The sequence below is a fragment of the Bufo gargarizans genome, chromosome 4 (assembly GCF_014858855.1).
Source record: "Bufo gargarizans isolate SCDJY-AF-19 chromosome 4, ASM1485885v1, whole genome shotgun sequence".
NCBI lineage: Eukaryota > Metazoa > Chordata > Amphibia > Anura > Bufonidae > Bufo > Bufo gargarizans.
The window spans coordinates 376,581,747-376,602,387 of NC_058083.1; the positions used below are offsets into that span (position 1 = coordinate 376,581,747).

The 20,641-nt window shown below is 44.1% G+C and overlaps 1 protein-coding gene across 1 annotated transcript in view; it reads right to left on the minus strand.

Moving 5' to 3' along the window:
• LOC122935109 (protein unc-93 homolog A-like) overlaps nucleotides 1-20,641 on the minus strand; it is a 339,330-nt gene that overhangs the window by 297,356 nt on the left and 21,333 nt on the right. The window contains exon 2 of the mRNA XM_044290869.1: nucleotides 7,647-7,828. Coding sequence (XP_044146804.1) covers nucleotides 7,647-7,828 — 182 coding nt within the window. The remainder of the gene's footprint in view (nucleotides 1-7,646; nucleotides 7,829-20,641) is intronic.

A 20,641-nucleotide genomic window follows, 5' to 3' on the forward strand; every position in this document is an offset into this window, starting at 1 on the left:
GCACTGTGTGCACAGTGCACACCATTCATACAGGGTGTGACAGAAAATACCTTGCAGAAATAAAAATTCTATATAACATTTTATCTGTGATCTAATTACATTTGCAAGCACATGTGTGTCAGGCCAACACATACTGTATTGTGCCCACTGGCTACTGGCTAGGCCTGCACTCATACCGTTACAGGGTGTCATTTACTCAAATACCTTGCAGAAAAATAAAATTATAAAAAAAATAATCTGTGATCTAATCACATTTGCAAGCCCGTGTGTGTCAGGCCAACACATACTGTATTGTGCCCACTGGCTAGTGGCTAGGGCCTGCACTCATACCGTTACAGGGTGTCATTCACTCAAATACCTTGAAGGAAAAAAATAATTATATTTAAAAAATTTCTGTGATCTAATCACATTTGCAAGCCCGTGTGTGTCAGGCCCACACATACTGTATTGTGCCCACTGGCTAGTGGCTAGGCCTGCACTCATACCGTTACAGAGTGTCATTCACTCAAATACCTTGCAGGAAAAAAAAAATTCTATTTAAAATGTTTCTGTGATCTAATCACATTTGCAAGCCCATGTGCATCAGGCCCACACATTCTGTATTGTGTGGGCCTGACGCACATGGGCTTGCAAATGTGATTAGGCCCACACATACATTATTGTGCCCACTGGCTAGTGGCTAGGCCTCCACTCATACCGTTACAGGGTGTCATTCACTCAAATACCTTGCAGGAAAAAAAATTATATTTAAAATTTTTCTGTGATCTAATCACATTTGCAAGCCCGTGTGCGTCAGGCCCACACATTCTGTATTGTGCCCACTGGCTAGTGGCTAGGCCTGCACTCATACCGTTATAGGGTGTCATTCACCCAAATACCTTGCAGGAAAAAAAAAATATATTTTAAAATTTTCTGTGATATAATCACATTTGCAAGCCCGTGTGCGTCAGGCCCACACATTCTGTATTGTGCCCACTGGCTAGTGGCTAGGCCTGCACTCATACCTTTATAGGGTGTCATTCACCCAAATACTTTGCAGAAAAAAAAAATTATATTTAAAAATTTTCTGTGATCTAATCACATTTGCAAGCCCGTGTGCGTCAGGCCCACACATTCTGTATTGTGCCCACTGGCTAGTGGCTAGGCCTGCACTCATACCATTATAGGGTGTCATTCACCCAAATACCTTGCAGGAAAAAAAATTATATTCAAAAATTTTCTGTGATATAATCACATTTGCAAGCCCGTGTGCGTCAGGCCCACACATTCTGTATTGTGCCCACTGGCTAGTGGCTAGGCCTGCACTCATACCGTTATAGGGTGTCATTCACCCAAATACCTTGCAGAAAAAAAAATTATATAAAAAAAATTTCTGTGATCTAATCACATTTGCAAGCCCGTGTGCGTCAGGCCCACACATTCTGTATTGTGCCCACTGGCTAGTGGCTAGGCCTGCACTCATACCATTATAGGGTGTCATTCACCCAAATACCTTGCAGGAAAAAAAATTCTATTCAAAAATTTTCTGTGATATAATCACATTTGCAAGCCCGTGTGCGTCAGGCCCACACATTCTGTATTGTGCCCACTGGCTAGTGGCTAGGCCTGCACTCATACCGTTATAGGGTGTCATTCACCCAAATACCTTGCAGAAAAAAAAATTATATAAAAAATATTCTGTGATCTAATCACATTTGCAAGCCCGTGTGCGTCAGGCCCACACAGACTGTACTGTGCCCACTGCCCACCACTTATATAGGGTGGCACAGTACCTTGCACACATAGTAACACTTATCTAATAAAAAAATGACAGGCAGAGGCAGGCTACGCCGCAGGGGCCGTCGTGTTCGTGGTGATGTGATTTCCACTGGCCCTGGAATAATGCCCAGTGTTCAGAGGCCACGTACCCTGAACCCCAAAAAAAGAAAGAGAAAATAGTTGACTGGCTGACACAGGACACCCAATCTTGAACAGCTTCCACTAAGATCCTTGATGCACCATCCTCCTCCAGCTCAGCTTTGGTCACCTGCTCTCAAGTTACCACTCTCCCCCCACCGCCACCACCACCACTACCACCACAGCCACCACAGCCGCTTCACTTGATCCCTCAAAGGAGTTATTTACACATCAGTTGGATGAAATTAGTGATGCGCACCCATTATTGCCGGGGGATGTAGATAACAGGGATATGTCTCAATCAGGCAGCATTACACACATGGACGTACAGTGTGATGATGATGATGATGTTGTACCCGCTGCTGCTTCCTTTGCTGAGGTGTCAGATACAAGTGAAGTGGTTGATGATGACGATGTGTCCGTGGATGCCACGTGGGTGCATCCTCGAAGAGAAGAAGAAGAGGGGGAAAGTTCAGAAGGGGAGACACAGAAAAGGAGGAGACGAGTTGGAAGCAGGGGGAGGTCGTCACAAGGAGCTAGTGGCACAGTCAGACAGCATGCATTGGCACTCGCGGTCAGCCAGACAGCACGCCAATCAACGCATGCTGTTGCCACCACCAGAATGCCGTCATTGCAAAGCTCAGCAGTGTGGCATTTTTTTTTGTGTGTCTGCCTCTGACAACAGCGATGCCATTTGCAACCTGTGCCAAAAGAAACTGAGTCGTGGGAAATCAAACACCCACCTAGGTACAACTGCTTTGCGAAGGCACATGATCGCACATCACAAACACCTATGGGATCAACACATGATGACGAGCAGAAGCAGCACACAAGCTCAAAGCCACCATCCTCCTCCTGGTCCAGCATCTTCAGCCACGTCAACCACTGCTGCCCTCCTTGCCCCCTCTCAACCACCCGCCTCTCCGCCTCTCACCTTGAGCAGTTCCATCTCATCTGCCGACAGTCAGATGTCTGTAAAGGAAATGTTTGAGCGTGAGAAGCCAATGTCACAGAGTCACCCCCTTGCCCGGCGTCTGACAGCTGGCTTGACGGAACTCTTAGCCCGCCCGCTTTTACCATATTAGCTGGTGGAGTCTGAGGCCTTCAAATAAATTTGTCGCTATTGGAATGTACCCGGACAATTTTTTTTTTCTAATAAGGCAATCCCAAACCTCTACTCAGTGATTGAAAAGGAAGTCATGGCATCTCTGGCATACAGTGTTGGGGCAAGGGTCCATCTGACCACTGACACCTGGTCTGCAAAGCACGGTCAGGGCAGGTATATCACGTACACTGCGCATTGGGTCAACCTGCTGATGGCTGCCAAGCATGGAATGCGTGGCTCTACAGCGGAGTTGGTGACACCGCCACGACTTGCAGGCAGGCCTACTGCCACCTCCTCTACTCCTCCTACTCCATCCTCTTCCATAACCTCCTCGGCTGAGTCCTCTTCTGCTGCAGCGTCTGGCTGCACATCAACTGAATCCCCCCATCTCCCCAGAGGCTATTCCACATCCCGGATACAACAGTGTCATGCTGGGGTTGACTTGCCTGAAAGCAGAGAGCCACACCGGACCAGCACTCCTGTCCGCCCTGATGTGGATCAGTGGCTGACCCCGCACCAACTGGAGATCGGCAAAGTGGTGTGTGACAATGGAAGCAATTTGTTGGCGGCATTGAATTTGGGCAAGTTGTCACATGTGCCGTGCATGGCACATGTGTTGAATCTCATCGTACAACGCTTTGTGTCTAAGTACCCAGGCTTACAGGATGTCCTCAAGCAGGCCAGGAAGGTGTGTGGCCATTTCATGCGTTCCTACACGACCATGGCGCACTTTTCAGACATTCAGCGCCGAAAATACATGCCAGTGAGGCGCTTGATTTGCGACAGCCCGACACGTTGGAATTCAACACTCCTAATGTTCGACCGCCTGCTCCAACAAGAAAAAGCCGTCAACGAGTATTTGTATGACTGGGGTGCTAGGACAGCCTCTGCGGAGCTGGGAATTTTTTTGCCACGTTACTGGACGCTCATGCGCAATGCCTGTAGGCTCATGCGTCCTTTTGAGGAGGTGACAAACCTAGTCAGTCGCACCGAAGGCACCATCAGCGACCACATCCCATTTGTTTTCTTCCTGGAGCGTGCCCTGCGAAGAGTGCTGGATCAGGCTGTAGATGAGTGTGAAGAGGAAGAGGAATAGTTGTGGTCACCATCACCACCAGAAACAGCCTTGTCATCATCGCTTGCCGTACCTGCGGCAACGCTGCAAGAGGAGTATGAGGAAGAGGAGTCAGAGGAGGAATGTGGCTTTGAGGAGGAGGAAGACCAACCACAGCAGGCATCTCAGGGTGCTCGTTGTTGTCACCTATCTGGGACCCGTGGTGTTGTACGTGGCTGGGGGGGAAGAACAGACCGTCAATGACATCAGTGAGGAGGAACGGGAAATGAGTAGCTCGGCATCCAACCTTGTGCAAATGGGGTCTTTCATGCTGTCATGTCTGTTGAGGGACCCTCGTATAAAAAGGATAAAGGAGAACGACCTGTACTGGGTGGCCACACTACTAGACCCCCGGTATAAGCAGAAAGTGGCGGAAATGTTACCAAATTACCGGAAGTCAGAAAGGATGCAGCAGTTCAAAACCAAACTAAAAAAAATATGCTTTACATAGCTTATAAGGGCGGCAAGGACAGGACGCTTTACAGATGTGTTGTTGATGGAGGGCATGCAGAGCTTTTTCAGTCCTACAAATCGCCACAGCCCTTCGGGATCCAGCCTTAGAGAACGACTCGACCGACAGGCGGCAGACTACCTCGCCTTAACTGCAGATATCGACACTCTGAGGAGCGATTAACCCCTTGACTACTGGGTGTGCAGGCTTGACCTGTGGCCTGAGCTATCCCAGTTTGCGATAGAACTTCTGGCCTGCCCCGCTTCAAGTGTCCTGTCAGAAAGGACCTTCAGTGCAGCAGGAGGCATTGTCACTGACAAAAGAAGTCGCCTCGGTCAAAAAAGTGTTGATTACCTCACCTTCATTAAGATGAATGAGGCATGGATAACGAAGGGACTGACAGTAGGGGATACGTTTAACTAACAAAAGGCCTGATGACATGCCTTGGCCTCAAAATGGTCCCCACGCTGCTGTATTTAATGTCTGCATACCGGATGACTTTCGTGAATTCTCCACCACTAACTAGGGTTCAAGCCGCAATGTTTTAGTCACCTTTCTGCCTTGAAAACATCAATTTTTCTGGTCGCTGCTACAACAGCGGCTGCAACAATAACATTATTTTTCAGGCATGTGTACACGCCTAATTTTTCTGGCCTCTGGTGCTGCACTGTGGCTGCAAAAACAAAACAAAAAAAAGGCACATACATGTGTCAATTCCCCTTTCGTGATCGTTACCTTGTTGTGGTGAAGGGGCTTGCGTATAACAATGAAGCGATCATCACCTCTATGACTGTGTTGGCAATGTTGCCACACCCCAGATGATAAGGCCGTTGCTTCATTATGATCAGACCAAAAGCGATCGGGACGGCTGGATGTTTTTTCATAGAAAATTGAAAAACATAGAAAAACATTTTTTTATTTTATTTTTTAAGTTGTATGGGTGGGTTTTTAATACATAAAATAAAAAAAATCATAATAAAGTCTCTTAATAGTTTATTAGAAATAATGCAGACAATTTAAAAAATCCCCATCAATTTCAATACAAATTAAGTACAGAGCTCAGAACTAAATTATTCCAGGATGTCGTATTGGTTTGTTAATTTGACAATGGTTAATCAATTCGACACACGTCCCCGGATAGGGGCAGTAACAGGGATTAAACTGATAGGAATAGTACTAGTTAAGACACCACTCATATAGGGTGTCACAGCACATTGCTCCGTGCACGCGCAGTGCCCCAACTTGGGAGTAAGAGGACCGACCAAGCTGCTTTTTCCATCTCCCGGTTCCTAAAATCAATTCAGTTTGGTGTATCAGATAATGGTCTGTCACTGTGAAGGCAGTCGAAGGTACCCGGCCTAAATTTTTTTCCACAAAAGGCAATACCACCCTGATATGGGACGTAACAGGGATTAAACTGATGAGAATAGTACTACAGAAAATAGTTACAGTAAATGGCACGTCGCAGACGCAGTGACCGTGGCGTGGATTCAAACAAAGGGGAGGGAGACAGCGTTTTTTTAACCATCTCCCCGTTCGAAAAATCAATTTAATAAATGGACCCCAGATTGGGGACGTCACGTAACAGGGATTAAACTGATGAGAATAGTACTACAGAAAATAGCACTCATATCGGGTGTGACAGTAAATTGCACGGCACAGACGCAGTGACCGTGGCATGATTTCAAAAAAAGGGGAGGGAGCCTGCAATTTTTTAACCATCTCCCCGTTCGAAAAATCGATTCAATAAATGGACCCCAGATTGGGGACGTAACAGGGATTAAACTGATGAGAAGAGAGAACTATAGAAAATAGCACTCATATCGGGTGGGACAGTAAATTGCACGGCACAGACGCAGTGACCGTGGATTCAAACAAAGGGGAGGGAGCCAGCACTTTTTTTTAACCATCTCCCCATTCAAAAAATCAATTCAATTCACCTTTCCGGGACCCTTGGTGTTGTACGTGGCTGAGTGGAGGAAGAAACCTTTAATGACATCAATGGGACATGGCTAGCTTGGCATCCAACCTTGTGCAAATGGGAAGTTTGCGGTTGGGCAAATGGACTGTTTGCGGTTGTTTGCGGTGCATTAAAAGGGGCGTTTGGTCTGTCAATGTCTGTGAAGTGGGCGTAACCCTTACACTACCTGATCGATACAACATCCTACCTGATCGTATACACACACTGGATGTTTTAAACCACGTAGTTAAAAAAAAATTGGGATTGTTAGGTGATTTATGCCCTTTATGGATTAAAATCTAACTCTGCGTCAACTATGTAATTTTCCATGGGAGTTTTGCAATGGATCCCCCTCCAGCATGCCACAGTCCAGGTGTTAGTCCCCTTGAAACAACTTTTCCATCACTATTGTGGCCAGAAAGAGTCCCTGTGGGTTTTAAAATTTGCCTGCCTATAGAAGTCAATGACGGTTCGCACGTTCACGAACATTTGTAGAAATTCGTGTTCGCCGTTCGCGAATGGAAAATTTTATGTTTGCGACATCTCTAGATGTCACTGCGCTCATTACATAGTCCACCCGCATCTTTTCCTGCAACGCACCCGCAATGCCCGTGTGAACCCAGCCTAAGGCTTTGTTTAAATGCAGTTTTCTGTGTAATCATTTTTAAACTTTGACTAAAATTGGATCAGAAGGCTGGGTCCAGGCGTGAAGGGCATTGCTGCAGATTTGCGGTGCCGAAGCCTCCACTTCAGCACCCAGATAACTAGCCACTTCTTCTTGACCTGCCCTAAACACAGGAAAAGAATAAAGATAGATTGGTTTTGGTTAAAACATGCATTATAACTGTACTGTGTAAACAAGGCCCAGGGCCCTATTGGTCTTTAATCAAAAGAGATTTATCAAAACTGGTTAAAAAAAAAAGTTGACCATGTGCCCACAGAATTTTTTTTTTATTCCATCCCTTGTTTTTAGAAACCCTTTGGGAAATGAAAGTATTGTCATAGGCAACTTATCCGCTTTGCCTTTTGCATCAGGTTTAATTTTCCTCAAAGTGTATTAAATAAAAGCAGATAAATAAATCTCAACACAAATGTTAAAAGATTAAAAATAAATAATTACCAGTTTGGTTTAAAGTTCCCAATGGAATAAGTTATATAACAACACATTGAGATGACCATAGTCCATTTGCATCCAATTTTCTTTATCATGATGGGAGGTAGAAAAATCGAAGACAATATTAAACATCCATAGACAACACTTAATGATGCAACACCCAGGCCTTTCTCGGGGTTCAGGCTGCTCTGTAATGATTAAAAAAAAAAAAAAAAAAAATGTATTCTATTCAACATGAATTATCATTTAGCCATCATTTATCCATTTATAAAAGCTTGAAACTATGACTCTTTTCTGGTCACACAAGTAAGATGTGACTCTTTTATATTAATTTGCATAAAAGGCGTGAAGTACAAAAATGCATAATGCTTGAATTCGTCTGCAAATTAAATTAAAAGTGCAATTTATATGTTTAGGGTAACACAATGAACATTTAGAAACGCTCAGTGAGGGTACCAATCTAATAGATATTCCCTATCCTGTGGATGGGGAATAGCTCGCTACAACAGAATTTCCATTTAATACTAGCCATTAGAGATGAGCGAATTTCTCAAAAATTTAATTCGGTCGGTTCGGCAAATTTTCCGAAAAGATTCTATTCTATAAAAAAATATAAATTGTGGTGAATCACGTTAAAAAACTGTTATTTCCTGGCTGCAGAGAGCCTGTATAGGGGTGTAGAACACTGTGCCTTGCAGTAACACGCATAGGGAGTCTGCTGTGGTAGCGAAACAATACTGTGAGTCAGTATGACATGCAGATGACAGGCGTCGCTCTAAGAATCACTGCATACTTTACTTATTTGGGCAGTTATGGGGCCAAAACTGACCAAATAACTTAAGTGTGAACTCAGCTTTACAGGTCAATGTTAGTGCCAGGTATAAGGAACCGTGCAGAGACTCAAGATCCTACTATAGTGTGAAAGAGTGCACTTCTTTTACACCGTCGTCAGCTGATTCAACATAGATGTCTACAGAACCTGTTCTATTAAACACTTATACAAGTAGAGCCACCCTGACAGAGTGGAGAGGGTGTCAGCAATAAGTGTGTCACATCACAGATTATTTTGCAATTCCTCTAATCCGTCAGAACAATAATCCCCCTTCAAACCGCCTTCACTCGGTCAGCATTTGGTCAGTAATCCATCAGTATTGCTAAATCCCCCAAAAACACGAGTGGATCCAAAACAGAGATGACACATTAATGGAATATTTGCATTGTCTTCTATGTTTTGTACCCACTCCTGCTTTTGACTACCAAATCATAAGCCAATTCTAATGCAAAATAGGGACCATGTCATACAGGCCTTACAGCTGCTACATAGACAGGATCCATTGCACATCTCATTTTTCCTTCCTTCCTTCTAACAGATCAGAAGAAGGGTCAAATAAATGATTATATCAACCAGGCCAAAAAGGCAAAATAGTGGCCCAGTCATGGAGTGAGGAGGGTGGGGATAGCATGAAAAGTCCACAGAGTGGCCCACTGACAGAGTAGTGAGGTGGCATCAGCATGAGGAGACCACAGAGTGGCCCAGTGATAAAGTGGGTAGGTGGCAGCAGCATAAGGAGACCACAGAGTGGACCAGTGACATAGTGGTAATTTGGCAGCAGCATTAGGAGACCACGGAGTGCCCCAGGGACAGTGAGTGTTGAGGTTGCAGTGTAAAGGGAAATATTAATTATTGATATTTTGTGTTAATCTCAATAATTAATTTTCATAAATAGGCGTACAATCATCTACTGTGACCACACCTATCTATTCTGTCTCCTGGCTGGTTTGCCAATGCAAAGGGAAATATTAATTATTGCTATTTTGGGTAATCTCAATAATTACTATTCCTAAATAGGCATGAGTCATCTATTTATGAGACTGCCTATTTATACCTTAAATAAGAGTAACTCTGTTGCCTCACTCTACACTGACCTAAACTACATGCAACATACTGCTACTACGGCAGCTACAACAAAAGACTATAAACAGTGTATTATAAATAAAGGAACATTTATTACACAATACAAATACATTCTATTATGCTATATGTCTATATTTATATATTAATGATTTTAAATATATATACATATAGACGCACACAGTACAGTTATACAACACTACAACACAGCAAGATAATATTACACCTAACTACACTACACAGTACAGTACAATATAATACACAATTCCACCCCAAATCTACCTAAATATTGCACTCAATTACACATGTATTTATACCAGCAGCCCACCCAACCTGGCTACACACCCTGTCCCTACGGGGTAAACACAATAATGTCACTGCAATGGTTAATATACGATGCAGGCCAGGGATATTCTACGGGAACAAAATGCAGTCCAGGGGTGAATAGAGGTAAATCAGGGCAGGGGTTAAGGGGTACTTCATGGGTTAATATTGGTGGCAGCAGTAAAGGGGTTACAGCAATGCTGGAGGGAAAGAGTTAATTGCAGACACAGGGTATGTGGCACTGCGATGCAGGAGGGAAAGGGTTACTCAGCCATCTCCATGGCTACTTGGGGCTTCTCTGCATTTCTTTGTGGCCTCTCTTCCTTCATGGAGCTGTTTAATCTATCTTCCTTCATGGAGCTGCTCAGTTTATCTCTTTCTCTCCCATGTGTGTCTCTGTGGTCCAGTCCCAAGAAAAAGAGCCTTTGTCCTGGCTTGGGCTAACATAAGCCCAACAGCAGCCCACCTCCCCTTCCTCAACCTAAGGTGCAGGGATATGACATCATCATGTGCGTGTGATGGAATGCATGCATTCAGACTGTAACAGTTGGCGCCCTAAGGCTCAAGATCTGTACAGACAAAGTAATCAAAGGAATTCCTGCCCAAGGTTTAAATGAGAGCATCCCCCAGATACACCATGGCACCGCACAAACACACCCATGTAAGGTGGGGGAGAGGCTGATTATATATATATATATATATATATATATATATATATATAATAAACAAATAGAGCAGCACTCCGGTATGGTGAAAAAAGAAAACTATTTATTCACCCAGTAGTGACACGAATATAGTTCGGGTTTGTACCGAATTTTGGGGTGTCCATGACACGGACCCGAACCCGAACATTTTCGTAAAAGTCCGGGTTCGGGTTCGGTGTTCGTTGCTTTTTGGGCGCTTTTTTAAAGGCTGCAAAGCAGCCAATCAACAAGCGTCATACTACTTGCCCCAAGAGGCCGTCACAGCCATGCCTACTATTGGCATGGCTGTGATTGGCCAGTGCAGCATGTGACCCAGCCTCTATTTAAGCTGGAGTCACGTAGCGCCGCCCGTCACTCTGCTCTGATCAGTGTAGGGAGAGGTTGCAGCTGCGACGTTAGGGCGAGATTAGGCAGTGATTAACTCATCCAAAAGACTTCATTCAGTGATCGATCTGCAGCTGTGGATCATTGAACTGCTGCTATTCAATTGCTCACTGTTTTTAGGCTGCCCAGAGCGTTTTTCATTCACTTTTTTCTGGGGTGATCGGCTGCCATTTCGTGTCTTGTGGTGCGCCAGCACAAGCTGCCACCAAGTGCATTTTACTCTCAATAGTGTGGTTGTTTTTTGGCTAAATCCCACATCAGGGTCGAGCTGTCACACCAAGTGCATTTAACCATCAATAGTGTGGTTATTTTTTGGCCATATACTACATCAGGGGCAAGCTGAGCCTGTCACCAAGTGCATTTAACCCTCAATAGTGTGGTTGGTCAAGCTGTCACAACAAGTGCATTTAACCATCAATAGTGTGGTTATTTTTTGGCCATATACTACATCAGGGGCAGGCTGAGCCTGTCACCAAGTGCATTTAACCCTCAATAGTGTGGTTGGTCAAGCTGTCACACCAAGTGCATTTAACCATCAATAGTGTGGTTATTTTTTGGCCATATCCCAGTCTAATTCTGCCTGTAAACCTATACCTGTCACCCAGCGCCTAAATAATAGGCCTCAAATTTATAGTCAGCTAAATCTGTGGTTATTGCTGTAGCTGGTCAAGTTATTTTGTATCCGTCAAAGCACAGTTTTTGTTCTGGGTTGAAATACAATTCCCAATTTAGCAATTCTCTCAATTAGTGGTTTCTGCTGTATCAGGCCTACTTTAAATTTATCCCTAAAAGGGTATATTAGATTCAAGGTGCTGATAGGGTCATTCTCAATAACTTCACACACACGCTACTGTGCATATCCCAGTCTAATTCTGTCTGTAAACGTATTCCTGTCACCCAGCGCCTAAATAATAGGCCTCAAATTTATAGTCAGCTAAATCTGTGGTTATTGCTGTGGCTGGGCAAGTTATTTAGTGTCCGTCAAAGCACAGTTTTTGTTCTGGGTTGAAATACAATTCCCAATTTAGCAATTCTCTAAATTAGTGGTTTCTGCTGTATCAGGCCTACTTTAAATTTATCCCTAAAAGGGTATATTAGATTTAAGGTGCTGATAGGGTCATTCTCAATAACTTCACACACACGCTACTGTGCATATCCAAGTCTAATTCAGTCTGTAAACGTATACCTGTCACCCAGAGCCTAAATAATAGGCCTCAAATTTATATTCAGCTAAATCTGTGGTCACTGCTGTGCCTGTATTAGTGTAATACGGTACCTAAATAGATAGCCAGATAGTGTTAGGTGTCTGTAAAAAAAGGCCTGAATTTGAATTCAATACATTGGGCCAAATAATATTTTTGTTGTCGTGGTGAACGATAACAATGAGGAAAACATCTAGTAAAGGACGCGGACGCGGACATGGTCGTAATGGTGTTAGTGGACCCTCTGGTGCTGGGAGAGGACGTGGCCGTTCTGCCACAGCCACACATCCTAGTGTACCAACTACCTCAGGTCCCAGTAGCCTGCCAGAATTTACAGCGATATTTGGTGGGGCCCAATGCCATTCTAAGGATGGTAAGGCCTGAGCAGGTACAGGCATTAGTCAATTGGGTGGCCGACAGTGGATCCAGCACGTTCACATTATCTCCCACCCAGTCTTCTGCAGAAAGCACACAGATGGCGCCTGAAAACCAAGCCCATCAGTCTGTCACATCACCCCCATGCATACCAGGGAAACTGTCTGAGCCTCAAGTTATGCAGCAGTCTCTTATGATGTTTGAAGACTCCGCTGGCAGGGTTTCCCAAGGGCATCCACCTAGCCCTTCCCCAGCGGGGGAAGACATAGAATGCACTGATGCACAACCACTTATGTTTCCTGATGATGAGGACATGGGAATACCACCTCAGCACGTCTCTGATGATGATGAAACACAGGTGCCAACTGCTGCGTCTTTCTGCAGTGTGCAGACTGAACAGGAAGTCAGGGATTAAGACTGGGTGGAAGATGATGCAGGGGGCGATGAGGTCCTAGACCCCACATGGAATGAAGGTCGTGCCACTGACTTTCACATTTCGGAGGAAGAGGCAGTGGTGAGACCGAGCCAACAGCGTAGCAAAAGAGGGAGCAGTGGGCAAAAGCAGAACACTCGCCGCCAAGAGACTCCGCCTGCTTCTGACCGCCGCCATCTGGGACCGAGCACCCCAAAGGCAGCTTCAAGGAGTTTCCTGGCATGGCACTTCTTCAAACAATGTGCTGACGACAAGACCCGAGTGGTTTGCACGCTGTGCCATCAGAGTCTGAAGCGAGGCATTAACGTTCTGAACCTTAGCACAACCTGCATGCAAAGCATGAACTGCAGTGGAGTAAACACCTTAAAAACAAGGAAGTCACTCAGGCTCCCCCTGCTACCTATTCTGCTGCTGCCGTCTTGGCCACTTCTGCTGCTGCCGCCTCGGCCTCTTCTGCTGCTGCCGCCTCGGCCTCTTCCTCCGCCTCTGGAGGAACGTTGGCACCTGCCGCCCAGCAATCAGGGGATGTACCACCAACACCACCACCTCCGTCACCAAGCATCTCAACCATGTCACACAGCAGCGTTCAGCTCTCCATCTCACAAACATTTGAGAGAAAGTGTAAATTCCCACCTAGCCACCCTCGATCCCTGGCCCTGAATGCCAGCATTTCTAAACTACTGGCCTATGAAATGCTTTCATTTAGGCTGGTGGACACAGACAGCTTCTCAGAGAATCATGCTTCACGTCACCCACCCGAGAATTTCTCTGCTATGATATGAAGACTGATTCTCTGCTGACATGAAGCCAGACTCTCTGTTACGGGACATCTCTCCTCTGCCTGGGTGCCGGGGCCTAAATTTATGACAATGGACTGTTACAGTGGTGGGTGGCGTGAAGCATGATTCTCTGCTATGATATGAAGACTGATTCTCTAGTGACATGAAGCCAGATTCTCTGTTACGGGACCTCTCTCCTCTGCCTGGGTGCCTGGGCCTAAATATCTGACAATGGACTGTTCCAGTGTTGGGTGACGTGAAGCATGATTCTCTGCTATGATATGAAGACTGATTCTCTGCTGACATGAAGCCAGATTCTCTGTTACGGGACCTCTCTCCTCTGCCTGGGTGCCGGGGCCTTAATTTATGACAATGGACTGTTCCAGTGGTGGGTGACGTGTAGCCTGATTCTATGCTATGACATGAAGACTGATTCTCTGGTGACATGAAGCCAGATTCTGTTATGGGACCTCTCTCTTCTGCCTGGTGCCGGGGCCTAAATTTATGACAATGGACTGTTATAGCGGTGGGTGACGTGAAGCATGATTCTCTGCTATGATATGAAGACTGATTCTCTGGTGACATGTAGCCAGATTTTCTGTTACGGGACCTCTCTCCTCTGCCTGGGTGCCTGGGCCTAAATATCTGACAATGGACTGTTCCAGTGTTGGGTGACGTGAAGCATGATTCTCTGCTATGATATGAAGACTGATTCTCTGCTGATATGAAGCCAGATTCTCTGTTACGGGACCTCTCTCCTCTGCCTGGGTGCCGGGGCCTAAATATATGACAATGGACTGTTACAGTGGTGGGTGACGTGAAGCCAGATTCTCTGCTATGGGACTTCTCTCCAATTGATATTGGTTAATTTTTATTTATTTTATTTTAATTCATTTCCCTATCCACATTTTTTTGCAGGGGATTTACCTACATGTTGCTGCCTTTTGCAGCCCTCTAGCCCTTTCCTGGGCTGTTTTACAGCCTTTTTAGTGCCGCAAATTACGGGTCCCTATTGACTTCAATGGGGTTCGGGACGAAGTTCGGGTCGGGTTCGGATTCCGAACCCGAACATTTCTGGGAAGTTCGGCCGAACTTCTCGAACCCGAACATCCAGGTGTTCGCTCAACTCTAGACACGACGTTTCAGCTCCAACATGAAGCCTTTCTCAAGAAATGTAACAATGCAAACTGAACATACTTATAGTGTGAGGAAATGACATAATCAAGCATAATTCGCATTAACCCATGCCTGTACAAGTGACATATAAAAAAAATAGAGTAAAATATATACGTGTACATATGTAAGTCTAGTGAACACAGTGCATAATCATACAGCCGTGATACAATTGTATATCATAATTCATTATGTGAATAAATACAAAATTCATATATATAAAGTGCACATGTGCAATAACCCAGATAACAACTGGTTAAATTAAAGAGCTACTACCACACTTCTATCATGGGGAGTGGCCAGGTCATGGATATTGGCATGGATACAAGCACATAATCAAGACACTTACATATTCCCGATGTAACTCCATTGCCAAAGTCAGCGTCTTAGAATCCCAGATGCGCATGTGTCCGAGGAGTACGTCATCTGACAAACAAACACGTGTGTGGTCAAGTGCGCATGCGCCAAAGACCTGGACGCATTTGCGTCATCCGAAAGTAAAGTATGTGCATGGCTAGGTAATCACGTCCTGTCAGTGCCATAACAAAGCCTCGCAATAGATTAATACTCGCAAGTGCCCAGTACTCCTGCACAAACTGCCATCTTGGAAAAGGTAAAGCCAGGTCAGACGCATAAAGAGCCGTGTCATGACCTGTGCCGACCATTGACCAATGAGAAGCGCATGCATACCACAAACGAATCGTTACTATTCAGATCTACTGTGTCTAAATGCAAGTGTCGTCAGTTGACACATATACAGGGGACATCACATGAGTAAAGCCAACGTAACAACTTTCCCATATGTTATCCACCACCATTGACCTTGTAACAGTGAAGGATCTCCACAACTCATTCATACTCAGGAGACTGAAAATATATAGCACTATAGGCGATATATAGTTGACACTGAAAATAGACATATGATGGAGTTCGGGGATAGTAGTTGGGATGATTGAGCAAGTCCATGTTCATCCGTCACGCAACCTTTGGTCATCCACCATGATATATCTATGTGAGTAAAGAAAATAGAGAAAAAAGTTTAATTCATATCTGTACATTTCTGTAAATAACAGAGTAAAAATTACATTACTACCAATACCTGTCCTAAATTGAAATCAACATTGAGGCCATGTGGTTTCATGGAATTTAGGGTAAAAATACAATGGATTTCTTTCTTCTTAAGGAGTGCAATCCTGTTACCACCCCTCCTAGGCATGGGTACATAATCTACAATTCAACAGTTAAGATCTATTTCCTTGTGTTTGAGATCCATAAAGTGCTTAGAGACTGGAAGATCCAATCTTTTTTGTCTGCTGCTTAAGCAGTGATTGTTCAATCGAGAATTAAAGTCTGTAGATGTTTCCCCAACGTATAGAATATTGTAGGGACAGGACAGTACATATACCACATGGTCAGAAATACATGTTAGGGGAAAACGGATGGGAAAAACAACCCCCATGGATGGATGGACAAAAGAGGAGGCTTTACACATATATCTACAATTGACACATCCAAGACATGGAAAACATCCAAGTCCGGGACGCATCAATATAGATTGTCTGAGGACTTTTTTTGTCCCCACTTCAGCCCGTACCAATTGGTCCCTTAAACTCTTTGTCTTTCTATAAGAGAACAATGGTGGAGATTCAAATTCAGGAACTCCTCTGATGGAGCCAGCAAGGACGGGCCAGTGTTGTCTAATAATATGACTGATACTAACACTGGCCTCAGTGTACGTAGACACAATTGGAATCCTAGACACCATACTTTTAGTTGATGGGTTGGACAGGATTCTCTGCCTGTCCATCCCCATCAGTGTATTACGATGTTCTTACAATAATTTGTGTGGATAACCACTTTTTTAAACTTGTGTAACATGTCATCTAATGTGTGTCTGGATTCAAGATCATCAGAAACGATTCTCCTGACTCTCACTATCTGAAAGTATGGAAGAGAACGTATCATTCTTTTAGGATGACAGCTGCTATACGGAAGGGTTGAGTTTTTATCAGTTGGTTTGACATACAGTTGTGTACAGAAAGTGCCATTCGAATACAATACCTTAGTATCTAAAAATTGCATTTCACTGGTAGAATGTACCAAGGTAAATTTTAGAGATGTATTCACACTGTTGAGGAACCTGTGAAACTCAATCAGTTGTTCCTGATTGCCTGTCCAGATGAGGAAGACGTCATCTATGTATCTCCACCACCTCAGTACATGCCTGAAGTGGCTAGATAGATAGATGACGTCCTCCTCAAACACACGCATGTAGATATTAGAGAAAGTGGGGGCCATGTTGGACCCCATAGCCACACCCCGCTTTTGAATATAAAAGGTGTCTTGAAACAAGAAGTAGTTGTACTCCAACAGAATAGAAAGAACAGAAAGAACAACATTTGTAGCCATGTCTGACAATGAAGAGGCAGACAACATTTTTCTGACAACCTCAATCCCTCTATGGTGTTCAATGGAAGTGTACAGAGATACTACATCGAAGGAGGCCAGGATCACCTCTTGGGAGTTAGGGATGTGTACCTGATTCAGCCTAACAAGAAAATCATTAGTGTCATGGATGTAGGAAGTGCCACCAGTAGCAAAACCCTGTAGCAATTTATCTAAAAAGGTAGCTGGGTGGCTCAAAATAGAGTCAGAGCCAGAACCTATTGGTCGACCAGGTGGTAGACCAGTGTCTTGTGGATCTTGTGTAATATATATAGTACTGGAGTTATAGGGTGAGCTACAGTAATATAATCCTGAGCTCATCATCTATAACCCCAGATGCATATGCATCAGTCAAGCATTGTCTGATGACAGCGCCTATCCGAAATTTCGGATCATTATCCAAGACTCCATAAACATCACTGTCACTCAATTGTCGCAGTACCTCTGATACATACTTTCCAGAATCCATAACTACAACGACATCACCCTTGTCCGCAGGCTTGAAGACTTAAACACACTTGTACTGTAGTGAGCTCCTTCAAAGAAAGATTCACAACAGTCATTTATTCTTGTTTGTAGCTGTGTTGGAGGTACCTCGAGTCTTTGGGGTTCGTGGTTTGTCGATTTTGTCTGTAACGACAACCACCGCGTCTGGTTCTATGCTTTCTCTGGGTAGTTTCTGTGATCTGTCTCCTAAAAAATCAGCCTCAGATGGAGAAGTTGGGCTGCATCGTCTTTTTCTCTTGTCTTTGTAATGTTGTGTCGTCTGATCACTATACCATGTGTAAACCGAACCTCTTTTATAGTCCTCAGAGTCTCTATTCTATTTGGTGCGTTTTCCCTCCTCTGATTGCGCTTGGAATTTTGCCAAATGTTCATTAAGAGTATTGTGATAGGTACGCACCAAATGGAATAGAGACTCTGAGGACTGTAATGATCAAACAACACAACATTACAGAGACAACAAGAGAAAAAGACGACGCAGCCCAACTTCTCCATCTGAGACTGATTTCTTAGGAGGCAGAACACAGAAACTACCCAAAGAAAGAATAGAACCAGACACGGTGGTCGTCGTTACAGATGAAATCGACAAACCACGAACCCCCGAAGACTCAAGGTACCTCCAACAAAGCTACAAACAAGAATAAATGACTGTTGTGAATCTTTCTTCGAAGGAGCTCACTGCAGTACAAGTGAGTGTTTTAAATAAAGGTTTTTCCTTTTGTCCTACCACACATGTGGACTGGTTGGGACTTGAATACGATTTGTTTTCTTTTTTTTCGTACTGTTAAGTTGAAAGCCTGGTTCAAGGGCAAATCACGCATTGCTATTGATAAAACTCATGCAACTGTCATTGAGTAGTCTTGATTTACACATCAAGAGCGGCTTCACTCCTGGTATTTGCGAGCCTACTATTGATGCCTTTATCAAAGGTGTACGGTTGGACATTGACAAACTGAAAGTCAATTATGATGATTCTGTTTTCCAGCATCCCAATCTCACTAGGGAGGAGGCTGAGGCCTTGAAACAACTCAGGAACGACGCCACCCTTGTCTTCAAGCCAGTGGACAAGGGTGGTGCCGTTGTAGTTATGGATTCTGGAAAGTATGTATCAGAGGTACTGCGATAATTGATTGACACTGATGTTTATGGAGTCTTGGATAATGATCCGAACTTTTCAATAGGTGCTGTTATCAGACAATGCTTGACCGATGCATATGCATCTGGGGTTATAGATGATGAGCTGAGGAATTAACTTACTGTAGCTCACCCTATAACTCCAGTACTATATATTTTACACAAAATCCACAAGACACTGGTCGACCCACCTGAGTGACCCAGCTACCTTTTTAGATAAATTGCTACGGGGTTTTGCTACTGGTGACACTTCCTACATCCGTTACACTAATGATTTTCTTGTTAGGCTGAATCAGGTACACATCCCCGACTCCCAAGAGGTGATCCTGGCCTCCTTCGATGTAGTATCTCTGTACACTTCCATTGAACACCATAGAGGGATTGAGGCTGTCAGAAAAATGTTTGAATCTTCATTGTCAGACATGGCTACAGATTTTGTTCTTGGATTACTTTCTATTCTGTTGGAGTACAACTACTTCTTGTTTCAAGACACCTTTTATATTCAAAAGCGGGGTGTGGCTATGGGGTCCAACATGGCCCCCACTTTCTCTAATATCTACATGCGTGTGTTTGAGGAGGACGTCATCTATCTATCTAGCCACTTCAGGCATGTACTAAGGTGGTGGAGATACATAGATGACGTCTTCCTCATCTGGACAGGAAATCAGTGTGAATACATCTCTACAATTTACCTTGGTACATTCTACCAGTGAAATGCAATTTTTAAATACTAAGGTATTGTATTCGAATGGCACTTTCTGTACACAACTGTATGTCAAACCAACTGATAAAAACACAACCCTTCTGTATAGCAGCTGTCATCCTAAAAGAATGATACGTTCTCTTCCATACTTGCATATGGTGCGAGTCAAGAGAATCGTTTCTGATGATCTTGAATCCAGACACACGTTAGATGACATGTTGCACAAGTTAAAAAAATTAAGTTATCCACACAAATTATTGTAAGAACATTGTAATACACTGATGGGGATGGAGAGGCAGAGAATTCTGTCCAACTCATCGACTAAAAGTATGGGGTCTAGGATTCTATTTGTGTCTACGTACACTGAGGCTAGTGTTAGCATCAGTCATATTATTACACGACACTGGCCCGTCCTTGCTGGTTCCATCAGGGGAGTTCCTGAATTTGATTCTCTGCCATTGTTCTCTTATAGAAAGTCCAAGAGTTTAAGGGACCAATTTGTGCTGGCTGATGTGGGGACAAAAAAAGTCCTCAGACAATCTACATTGACGCGTCCCGGACTTGGATGTTTTCCATGTCTTGGATGTGTCAATTGTAGATATATGTGTAAAGCCTCCTCTTTTGTCCATCCATCCACGGGGGTTGTTTTTCCCATCCGTTTTCCCCTAACATGTATTTCTGACCATGTGGTATAAGTACTGTCCTGTCCCTGCAATATTCTATAAGTTGGGGAAACATCTACAGACTTTAAGTCTAGATTGAACAACCACCGCTTAAGCATCAGACAAAAAAGATTGGATCTTCCAGTCTCTAAGCACTTTACGGATCTCAAACACAAGGAAAGAGATCTTAAGTGTTGAATTGTAGATTATGTACCCATGCCTAGGAGGGGTGGTAACAGGATTGCACTCCTTAAGAAGAAAGAACTC